At 39.4% G+C, this 12,444-nt stretch overlaps 1 protein-coding gene across 1 annotated transcript in view; it reads right to left on the reverse strand.

Annotated features, from left to right (window-relative positions):
- Positions 1-939: 939 nt before the first annotated feature.
- Positions 940-12,444, reverse strand: part of Scin (scinderin) — a 72,796-nt gene continuing 61,291 nt past the window's right edge. The window contains exons 12-16 of the mRNA XM_051145087.1: positions 9,929-10,106; positions 9,569-9,690; positions 4,807-4,884; positions 2,631-2,691; positions 940-2,124 (exon numbers count right to left, since the gene is read on the reverse strand). Coding sequence (XP_051001044.1) covers positions 1,997-2,124; positions 2,631-2,691; positions 4,807-4,884; positions 9,569-9,690; positions 9,929-10,106 — 567 coding nt within the window. The 3' untranslated portion in view covers positions 940-1,996. The remainder of the gene's footprint in view (positions 2,125-2,630; positions 2,692-4,806; positions 4,885-9,568; positions 9,691-9,928; positions 10,107-12,444) is intronic.

Below are 12,444 nucleotides of genomic sequence, written 5' to 3' on the forward strand. Positions count from 1 at the left end.
AATGGTTACTATAGACCCCTATAGTGGTTCTCAACCTTCCTAATGCTATAACCATTTAACAGAGTTTCTCATGTTGTGGTGACCCCCCCCCAACCATAAAATTAATTCATTGCTACTTCATAACTGTAATTTTGCTACTATTATGAATTGTAAGTATCGGATTTGCAAGACTTCTAATCCAAATGGGTTGCAACGCACGGGTTGAGTGAGAACCACTGGTTTAGGGCTTAGTTTACAGGTTCTTTGGCTTTGGCACTGTTGACATTTGGGACCACATAACTCTTTGTTGTGGTAGGTGACAGTTATCCTGGGCATCATAGGATATTTAGAGCACCATCAGGCCCTGCTTATGCCAAAGCATTCAGTGTACAGAGCTGTGAACAAGAATGGCACCAGGTCCTCACAGTGGTCCCCTCGGAAACAAACTTGGTCCTGGGTGAAAACTATTACCACAATTTGGTGGTAACCCACTTAGCATTCACGGGGACATTTGGATGTTTTGGTAGGGAAAGGATCAAAACAGCATAGATGGTGTTTCCACAAATCCACATGTGTAAAGAAGGTCAACAGTCTGAAGAAAGCATCCTCTGGGATGCCATTGTTCTTCCTGCTGCCTCACTGAAGTAACCTCTAGTCGATGGAACATGCCAGGGCTCAGCCTTTGATTTGTCATCTTTGACTATATTCGCTCCCTAGGCCACCCATTTATGCTTTGTTGTTGTTTGTGAGGCGCCCCCACCTGTTGGTTTTTCAAGACAGGGTTTCTCTGTGTAGCCTTGGCTGGCCTAGTCTCACTTTGTAGACCATGAACTCGCAGAGATCTGCCTGCTTCTGCCGCCCTGAGTGCTGGGATTACAGGTGTGCACAAGGCTTTCTTGTTTGTTTGATATGCTTTCTCTTCAAGAGCTTGGCACTCCTGCCTGGGTCTAATCATTTGGTTTTGATTTTTCTCTCTAGCTTCTATTGATAAAATATCCACCCAGTCATACCTGCTCAAACTACTCTATTAAAGCTGCACCCAGCACATCTCTGCCAAACTCTGTCTACTGTCTATGTTACTGGAGTTCTAGACTCTTCCCCAACTTCTGGCCTCTGGAGCCTGTATTTTTATACACTCTGTGATACTAAAGTATTATAATACTCTACCTATAGAAGTCATTTGACCATTAGATAAGATTTAGAAAATACTAAATTTATATTTACTTATACACAAAAGTATCAAGCTATAAAATTAATTGTCATTAACTCATCAACTTTGACAAAAGTGTCAAAATATTTTCCAAAAAGATGTATTTAATGGTGAAAAACAACATTCAATACATACTCTTTATGATAGTAAGCATATGCTGTCAAATATAAAAAGTTAAACTGATAGGGATACATTTTTTTAAATCATGAAGGGCCTGTGATTTCAGTTTTCTAAAAAGCTGAAGAAGTTCCTCTTATAAAAGAACACTTGTGAATGAATGGCATCCAAGTCACATTGATTTCAGGTGGGAAACAGCAAGGCGTTGTTAGAGCCATGGTAATGCAAACCTTACTGCGAACAGAGGATACCCAGAAGGGAAGATGCTCAGAAGCACTGTGGCTTTCTTCTCTGATGTGCTAAGACAAGTTTGGCTAGTGGTTGCTCAATTACAAAACACCTTTCTCAGAAATTCCCCTAGATTGTATAATCTTTTACTTTTAGATTATATGAAAGGTAAAATTGATCCAAAACAAATGTTTGTTATTTCAATATAGTAACATATGACAATTCATTAAAAAAGATAGAGGAAGGAGGCAGAAGAGGAAGAAGAAGGAGGAGGAGGAGGAGGAGGAACAAAAGAAGACAAGAAGAGTATATCATTCATTTTTAAAAAATAGCCATTTGACAGAAGTTTATCTTCTAAAGCCAAACAGCAAAAAGTAAACAAATCCCCAACAACAAATTGGGCCAGTTGCCCTAATGCAGCCAGAATATTTGCTGCTCACTTTTTAAAATTTGAAACTCAGTTTACCACCTGCTTGAGTCCCAGCCCAGAAACCAGCCTGTGAATGTAGGTGGCTCATGGCCTTGTTTTATGATGACAATTGGTGTCCTCTTATCTCTTCCAGAAGGGTCTGTCTCAAGGTACATTTTAGCTAAAAAGGATTGAAATGACAAAAGTCACTTAGTTTCAGTTAAACTGAAATACATAGTGAAAATTCTTTCATACAAGTAAAGAATTAAATTCTTTTTACCCCAAGTACCAAATATAAACAGTCTAGTTGTTTCCCTCATCTGCCATGGAAAGTACCATATAACATCTCATTGTTGCCTAAAAGAATTGCAAACTTTATGAATAATCTTTATGATATAATTATTGTGACACTTCAGTAAATAGAAAACTGCTTAAAAAGGACACCATGACCAAAAGTTTTCAGAAATAAGCATATTCCACATTTCACAAAGAATCTTATTCTAAATTAGACAACAGAACATTTTTCTTGTATCTGTCATGAAACTCGTTCACTTTAAAAGATGCTATTACTCAGGCTCTGATGAGCAGCTGGACATCTCAGATTTGGAAGACAGGGTAGGAAAGGATGGCCAGGCCGGCTGTGATAACCCTGCTGCTCACTGCTACAGTTGTCCCAGTACAACTTACCAGACTTCATTGATTCCTTTTTCTCAACTTCATTGGCATCTTTGCCAATCCAAATAAAGATCTGAAAAATGGAAAGAAAGCATGTGCTGCTTTGGTGCTCTGCCCACACTACCACCTTTACCTTTAGAACCCCCACACAGGAAGGTGAAGGTGGGGCCTGTGGAAGCTCTGTGGCTTTCTCAAGGTTGCATCTCACCAGGAGACCCTTGCACTGACAGGCAGCCTCTCAGCTACAGTTTACACTTGAACATGTTTGCATGGGCTATTCTAGCTATAAAGTGAGCTTGTTTGCTTGCTTTCACAGCACCAACAGCTTTTTACTTCTTACATCCATCTCCTGGGCCTGTGTGGCATTCATCTCCATCCCAAGCTGTTAGGTCTAAGCAGCAGAGGACCTCATGTAGATGCAGGGCTTGTTTCTGGCAGTCTTCGGAACTCTCTGGCTTCTATCTAGTGTTTCCTTGTAGGATAGTGCCCTATAAAATTTTGCTAAAGCACTATAACGTTCAGAATTTAAATATCAAGGGTTTGGGTTTCTTATTTAAAATGTTACATACATAGTCCATATAAAATAAACATGTCAACATGTAATCTGTGTATGTCCATTCCTTTGCCAAATGTATGAGTGATCTTAATGCTGAAGCGCTCTCCTGAGTTATATCCCTTGGCTGAGCAACCTTGGTCAAAATAAACTTCCATTGTGTTCTAATTCACACGCAATGTGTTGGAGCACAGAAGTCACCATCACAGCACAGTATCTCGGATAAAAGAGATAATTTATTATTTTTTTTAATGAAATGTAGTACTGGGAGGAAATAGGGTTGAATCCCCAAGTCAAATATGTTTCATGAAGACAAAAGGCCAAGGTATGCCTTACTAGTGGCTTAGCTACTAGAAACCCAAGGGCTAAGTGGTTAAAAGCACTTGTTCTTGCAGAGGATATGAGTTTGATTTCCAGCAACCACATGGTAGCTAACAACCATCCATTAACTCAGTTCCAGAGGCTATGATGTCCTCTTATGACTTCTGCAGCAAAGCACTCATGCACATAAAATAAATATTTTTAAAATATTTTTAGACTTATTTTTATTATTGTTTATGCATATGACTGTTTTGCCTATATTTGTGCACCATATGTGTGCTTGGTGCCCAAGGAGGTGGAGTCTTTTTTTTTTTTTTTTTTTAAGATTTATTTATTAAGCATACAGTGTTTTGCCTGCATGTACACCTGTACACCAAAAGAGGGCACCAGATCTCATTATAGATGGTTGTGAGCCACCATGCGGTTGCCTGGAATTGAACTCAGGACCTTTGGAAGAACAGTCAGTGCTCTTAACCTCTGACCCATCTCTTCAGCCCCCAAACCCAAGTCTTTTACAACAGGTGCCCTTAAACACTGAGCCAATTCTCCAGCCCAAAATAAGTCTTGAAAGAAAGAAAGAAAGAAAGAAAGAAAGAAAGAAAGAAAGAAAGAAAGAAAGAAAGAAAGAAAGAAAGAAAGAGAAAGAGAGAGAAATAAATAAGAAAGAAGGAAGGAAAGAAAAATAGGATCAGAAAACAAATTTGCAGCTAACTCTAAAACTAGGCCTAATCAATGTTTTACATATTGTTCTATATAATTTGATTCTTAACATATGTTTGTCCTTTTCACAGTTGTTGCTTTACATAAAGTTTTTAAAAGTACATATATATGTATATATATATTCATATTATATATGGTTTTTGTCAAGTAATCACTGATTTTCTTCTAAATTAAGAATTATAAAAAGTAACATATTGTGCTGCTTAGATTTAAACCTATCCTGTGCCTCAAGTTTTTTCCCAAGCAATGAGTTCCTTATGAAATTTTGTCAAAATTCTCAATATTTTGGTCTCTGCCAGGGCTTTGTACATATTCGTGTACTTGTTAATGTAATGAATGCACAAATAAAGCGAGTATAGTTTACAAATAAATGAAAAGTTGAAAGTTTTTTTCATCTAAAGCTATAAAATGTGGAAGCTGTAGAATTATTTTAGAGTAAGAAATCAACTTCCCTTACACATGAGTTTTATTGCTAAACTCTGTGAAATGTCTCTTGAGTACAGCCTAGGTCCTCAAACTAATTTATTACCTCAATTGTCACTTCTCAAAGAAAGTATTGTCAGTTGCCTTGTTATAGGCTAAATATAGCTCTACCTGTTCCCACGCATCAAGTAGCATGACATCATCTTCTGCCAAGTCATCTTGGGTGAACTCTCCCGGAACCTCTTCAATCTGAAATGTTTGAAGAACTTTATGACCAAACAATACAGCAAGAAAGTTTGTGATACACAGGGGCCAAATGCCCTCTAGTACTTTGGATGGCAGTGAAAAGCATGATTAGTCATTTATTTCTTAATTTAGGGGAACAGATTTATCTGTGTAACCAAGTACACAAACTGATGGTTCAGTCTGGCCAGGAAAGTACTTACTATAAACATAGGATCTGAACACCTTTAGGGTAAATGTGTACCATCAGTGTAAACCTGGCTCCTCTGTCCTTGCAGTGTCTCACAACAAAGGCATCACACGTTTTGTTGCCTGCCTAGTCTTAAGGCATTTGATTTAATGGTCTGGGTATGAAGTTATCTTTCTTTCATAAGTTTATTTTACTTAAGAGACAGTAGATCTGGTTATTTTTATAAATCAGCAAATTTAATAAGGCACCATAATATAATATATACAAATATTATTGTTTTTATTTCTAATAGAATAAATGTTTTTCTACCATTAGATGGTAATTGAATTACTGCATGACTATGACCCATGTGAGTAAACATATATTGACCTGAAGTTCAAAGTTTTTAGAGATTTCTGCAATTCTTCCTGATTCTTGGGAAGGTTTGCCAGTTTAGGTTTTGATTCCCAGTTCCTTGCATTCTCCCTCTAAGCAGTCATGTGGATAGAGTTGACCTTGGCTTCTACCAGTCTGTATTAGCAATGGGACTTAGCAGGGCTTTCCTGTGCTCTTGATTCTCACAGGAAGATAGGCAGAAGCTCCAGGATGCCTAGAACAAGCTAAGCAGGCATCTTCTTACATGTCTGCTGTGCCCTGAGGAGATTTTGAAATCTTTAAAATAACACACACACACACACACACACACACACACACACACACACACACACACTCACTCACTCAAAGCAAAAGCAAAACAAACCAAAAGGCAGCCTAACATGTTCAGAGAGGAGTAAATGGCTTCATATTGTCTTTTTGTTTTAAATATTGTTTTAAAATGTGTGTGTGTGTGTGTGTGTGAGAGAGAGAGAGAGAGAGAGAGAGAGAGAGAGAGAGAGAGAGGGGTGTGTACATGATGTATAAGATCCTAGAAAGACAAAAGAGGTTGTCGTGGATTCTTTGGAACTGGAGCTACAAGTGGCCGTGAGCTGAGTGACGAGCATGCTGCGAACTGAACTTGAGTTCTCTACACTATAGACTTTTAACCGCTGTGCCATCGGCCAAGCCTGTACTGTCTTCTTACAGAGTATTTACCAATCACCTGATCATATAAAATACAAAACGTTAAATATCACTTCTCCTCTGCACATTGTTTTGATTTTTTTACACAAATCATCAACACAGCAACCATATGAAGTAAATACTGTGGGTTCCACATTTTAAAATGATAGCATGAGCTCAGAGAGTGCAGACGAACTGCCTAGGGTCACCCATATAGCATGCGACATCATCGAGTCGGTGATATTAGCTAGGGAGGTTTTTTTCTAAAAGCTGTTTTAACATCAGGCTTTTAACCAACAGGCTCTGTTGCCATGTACTAGTCTATTTGCTTAAGCCTATTATTGTAAGCTCAAACACATATTGGAATAATTCTACTTTATTAAACTGTGAAAAGAACAAGAAAGTTTCTAAATATCACATAAGACAAAGCGTAGGTACAGAAGAAATATGTATTTCTGATAATAGCTTATATGAGCATGAACAGGCCAAAAAAAAAAAAAAGTAAAGACTAATAGAGGCTAATATGTGGTTTTTAAAATCTGACTGAGAGTGAAGCCAGATTGCCTATTTTTACAAAATATATCTTCCTGACACTGTGGGGGTACCCAACTACAATTGGTAGACCTGCAATGCAAGCCCTAAATGTCAGAGAACAACACGAAAGAGAGGGTGGGAAGATTGTAAAAGGCCATATAATTAGGACTCCATTGGGTAAGAGCCTGGTGGAAAATCACCCTGCCCCTCGCCTGTCCTCAAACCCAGGACTTAGGAACCCCCACCCCCATGACTCAGGGTTGACGGCTGGCCAAGCAATACTTGTGGCTATGCTGTACTTTTCTACAAGCGCACTGCACATGCTGCTAAGACCCTATAAGAGCCTGCTCCTCCTCCCAGCCTGCTGTTGTCTCTGTTTCCACTCAGAGGCAGCTGCCACTCTGTTTCTCCTTAATAAGTGTCTTGTGTGAAGTTTGTTGCATGGTGTGGCTTTGAGTGGTCCTCTGCTCCTGGTTTCCAAGACACCCTTGTGTCAGAAAACTCTGGCAACATGAACTCCTAGGTAGTGTCTTCCAGACACGACAGGGAAGCTGCAGCCGTGCTGTCTCAAAAATAGGGTTTCCTAATGAGACCTGCATAAGGACAATATCATTCAGCATGCCAACATGCATGGCAAAATTTCAGGAGTCCTTACCCCCATATGAAGAGCCACAGGAAACGAATGGCTACTGAGAGGAGAGAAATCAGTTTTCCCCAAGAATAAGCCCCTTCAGAGCCAGTCCCAAGCAGTCAAGCAGATATACATATGTACATACAAGGAACACTAAATGAATGTAACATGGTGTGTGTGTGTGTGTGTGTGTGTATGTGTGTGTGTATGTGTGTGTATGTGTGTGTATGTGTGTATGTGTGTGTGTATGTGTGTGTATGTGTGTGTGTATGTGTGTGTGTATGTGTGTGTGTATGTGTGTGTGTATGTGTGTGTATGTGTGTATGTATGTGTGTGTGTGTGTGTGTGTGTGTGTGTGTGTGTGTACCAAAAGTGATCATGAATTTGAGAGGGAGTGGGAAGAACACGAATGGCACTGGATGGGAAGGAGGAGTAGATGCGAATGATGTAAATACAGTACTCATGTATGAAATTATAAAAGAAGTTTAAGAATCTAGTTTATAGAAATATTAGCAAATAAAACAAATTATATGAGTGTGTGTAAACCATATATCAAAAAGAAGCTATTTGGATACAATGAAATCTTAATACTCAATAAAATAGACTTTTCATGTAGTAAACTTATAAAATACAGCAAGTTCAAGAATTTTCTACAAAGTAGGTGACAAATTGTGGTCCCAAGAATGAATATCTGTCACTATCCATCATTACATCTTAAATTTTCAGGTTTCTTTAGTAGTGTATCTGGTGAGAACTTTGGGAAATTTTGTGTGATGAAAATTAAGATTTTATTTAACAGGATGAGAAGAAGCCCTCCTTTAAGTTTACACAAAAGCCTATCAGTCAAAGACGGCCAATCTTTTCTGATTAAGTTCAGGTAAATGGCTATAGTCCAGGATGAAATTTCAGAACCCAAGATAACATTATGTACTGTTATGGGCTGCTTGTTTGCGTTCAGTATCAGGAGGTGGAGGCTGATGTGAGGTAATTAGGTTTGGTTGAGGTCACAAGGATAAGGGCCAGTGATAAGAGCAGTGTACTAAGAAGAGACAGACTCAGCTCCCTGGGCTATGTGTAGATGCTAGAAAGGCCCTCTTCAGATAACAGACAGGCTGGTGCCTTGTTCTTGGGTCTCCCAGGCTCCAGGATGTGAGAAAGCCAAGCTTACTTTTTAAACACTCCAAACTACTACATTTGTGTTGTAACAACTTAAACTAAGACTTTGTTGTGCAAGTTTCCTCCCACATGAAACATTCCATCTACAGGGAAGCACATTCTGACTCAGGATGTCCTAAAGCGAGGTTAAACAATCTATCCTATATTGAAGTCATGAAGTAAACAATTGAGAAGCTTCAGGAAGTCCCTGAAACTGATTAAATGCATTAAGCTCCTCCCTCTCAAAACATATGTAAGTAAGTAAGGACTGCTGAGAGACACTGTCAGACCAAGACAAGATGCTTGAAAGAGACATCTTCCAACTCATTGATCTGTCTGAGAGTTTATAGTATACTCTCAAGTTTCCAGTTTTCATGAGCTGCCAGCCATGTAGGAGATGGCATTTGATTATGTAACTAACTGTCTTTGAGTCATTTCTGCTCCTGTAAGTAACACTAATAAAACTCATTGGTTCACCAAATTGGACTTTGGTTGTATCCTTACTTTAGTTTGGTTCCCTGTCTGGAGTGAGTAGATGTTTGTTCCCATCTCCCTAGGAATAGTGTCACACAATAGACATTCACACTCTTTTAAGTTTACTTTTAATTGCCTGGATTGTAAAGGACTATAAAACAAAACATTCCTGTTGATGTCAGTTAATTTTCAAGGGAGTGCAAAGTTCTCTGTGACTGTTCAATGACCTTCATAACTCCATACTATTGGTTTTTTTCCATCAGCCTGGACAAAAATTGTATTCCTCTGTGAAACTACCTGTAAAATTTACACTTAGATGAGAAGAAGTAATGCTTCCATACACCCCACTTCTCCCAAGAAAGCATCTAATTACTATGTGAGCAGAACCAGCCTTCCATAGATCACAAAGAAACACTAAGTGCTGATACAGATAAGAGGTAGATATTTTTAAAGGCATTTTGATTTAAATATTACTTTTGATTTTTCTAGATGTTTCTGTATCTGTCACATCATTGAGCCTTAACCCCCTTGTACAGGGTGAAGATTATCACCCACGGTTTTCCAAGAAGCCAAACCTAGGACTCACAGCAGTCCCACATTTGGAAGTTCTCTGAGTCAGAAGAAAATGCCTCCCCTGACATTAGGCTCTGTCTACTTAAGACACTTACAATGAATCTTCCAGTTTTGTTGGAGCAGCCATAAAGCCGAGGTGGATGGTCTTCAGCTCGTGTTTCTAGCAATGGTGAAGTCTGGTAGTCTCCTCTCCCTCCAAGAGAGTTCCAGAACTCCTCTATGGAATGCACAATGAGTTAGCCAGTGCATCTTCAGGGCCATATATTTGGCAAGATTTTACATTAATGGCAATATTATTTCATCCTAACTTAATTATACCAGATGCCATCAACACTTTTGCAATTAAAGAAGGTAAATTTTCCCAACTCTAATGATAAATAAATGATTGTTTATTGAATGAAGTCAATTAAGCACACTGAATATAAAAGTGGTGTCCTTGGCCCCACAGCACACACCTGGTTCATTGCCTTCCTGAATTCTTGCAGTTTTACACTTGAGGACATCAGCCACATACTCTGCTCCTTTCTCCTCTTCCTGGCTAGCACCTTTTCCCATCCAGATGAAGCCATTGTTTTTTGGAAGTTTTAGGACAAAAGTGTCATTGGAATTCAGTGAACTTGCATCAACATCAACCTAGAGCATGAGGAAGAACAACACAATGATACAAATTTACTATTGAAGCTGTGCAGAGCCATTCAGAGCCTTCTGCCTGACCCCAGGAAATTAATTCAAGACACAGGTCACAATAGGTACCTGAAACACTGGAGTGGTCCACATCACATGATGCTCAGCTGCCCTCAGACAATAAAACAGAGCTTTAAAATGTCAACAGTTTGGGAGAGTGTGGTATCCCCAAGACTTTAATCCCAGAACTTAAGAGGCAGAAGCAGGCAAATCTCTGTGAATTCAAGGCCAGCCTGGTCTACATAGACATCTCAGGCCAGCAACAACTACATAAAGAGACTGTCTCAAAATTAGCCTACTAGCTAACTAATTAATTAATTAATTTAATTAAAGCAGGCAAGCTGTTAGTTAAAAATTAAGTGTCTTGGCCAGAGGTAGTTCACACCTATGACCCCCAGCACTCTGGCGGCTGAAGCAGAAGGACCATGAAAAGTCTAGCCTAAGCTACACAGAAGGCACCATCTCAAAAACAAGGCATGAGGGCTGGAGAGACAGCTCTATGGTTAGGGGCACACACTGCTCTATGGAGGACTTGAGCTGTGTCACCAGCATCAGGCAGCTGCCAGCTGCCTGCAACTCCAGCTCCAGGAGATCCAACATCCTTTTCTGGCAGGCAAACATGGCAGACCAACATAGTAGATGGACACATACTCACAAAAATTAAAAAAACAAAGCAATCCAACTGATGACTTGACAAAGTAATGAAAATAATATTTATAGAGATACTACAAAGGAACAGGACAAGCTACATCTGGTGTCTGAAGAGAGGGTGCAATATCAAATGACAAACATAACTCAAAGACAGTCCCTTTTTTCTCCCCACTGAAGAGAATGTTTGTGGTATTAATTAGAGGGAACCCTAAAATACATAAAACCACTTCTTTTAATGCAGAAGAAGCAATATGAAGAAATGCTTCTTCATATGACGAAAGGTAACAGAAGCCAATGCCCAGATTGAGGTGAGACTAAGGAAGGAGAACACTCTGTTTAGGAAAACCAGCTTGCCAGGAGACAAGACAAAAGGCCACACAAAAATCATGTCAGAGAAATTGGAGAGGTAAAGGCTGATTCAGAATGCTGCAGGGGAAAAGGCAATGCTTGAGATCCACCTGATGACACCTCCTAAAGAGGTGACCACTATGGAAAAGACCAGGAGGTCAACGTGGAGCATTGTGATTGACTCTCGCATTAAAATCAAATGAGCGTCCACAGATAAGAACCCTGCTCTAAACTTAATAGATTAAAAAAGGAAAGTTATGATTGAACACATAAGAACCTATGCCCAAAGTGTTGTAGGTGAGATCAGTAGGGGGGCCACATTTAAATGATATGACCACATGAGATCTCTCAAGGGCTTAGAGGCCAGGCCGAGTAAGCCCCAGTAAAACCCACTCCAGGAGTGCTGACTCAGCTACCTCACCAGAAAAAGATGGTCAATAAATAGTACAAGTTAACTGTGGCAAATGCCTGTGGCAGATTAAGAAAAACAAGATCAGAGAAGTGGCCTTTGAAAGCATTGTTCTCATTCAGCCAGCTTACATACTTAGGCTTTCAGCAATGTGTACTCTAGGGGAGGAGTGGGGGGGGGGGCAGAAACAAACAAACAAAAAATTGAGGAGAAGGCAAGAGTTAGTTTCTACAGAATTTCTTTTCAAACAATGACTACATAAAGAGATTGTCTCAAAATTAATTTACTAGCTAACTAACTAATTAATTAAAGCAGGCAAGCTGTCAGTAAAAAATTAAGTGTCTTGACCAGCAGTACAAGATCCAGGGTGCACCGGGCAGTTGTGGTGCACACCTTTAATCCCAGCACTTGGGAGGCAGAGGCAGGCGGATCGCTATGAGTTCAAGGCCAGCCTGGTCTACAAAGTGAGTCTAGGACAGCCAAGACTACACAAAGAAACCCTGTCTCGAAAAACAAAACAAAACAAAAACAAAAAGATCCAGGGTACAAGAATAAATTCATCATGGCTTTGAGGTCCAAGATTACAGTCTGTAGTCAGGGCCACCTACAAGTAGAGTGTATGCATGGGGATTGAAATCAAAGAAAGCCTAAGCAAAGCCAGAGAGGGGAACCTAGGCAGAGCAGAGAAAGAGGTGGGAGCAATTTGGTTTTGTATAGAAGCCATACCCTTTTATTCTATGGAATAAGTATTTATTAGACAACTTAACAAATTGCCATAAAATTTATAATTTATGGGTAACGTTGATATTAATTGATAAAACACCTCATCACTTTTATATAACTTACTAGCATATGAATTATTTTTAAAATGCAAATCAA

Source organism: Acomys russatus, chromosome 1, assembly GCF_903995435.1.
Source record: "Acomys russatus chromosome 1, mAcoRus1.1, whole genome shotgun sequence".
NCBI lineage: Eukaryota > Metazoa > Chordata > Mammalia > Rodentia > Muridae > Acomys > Acomys russatus.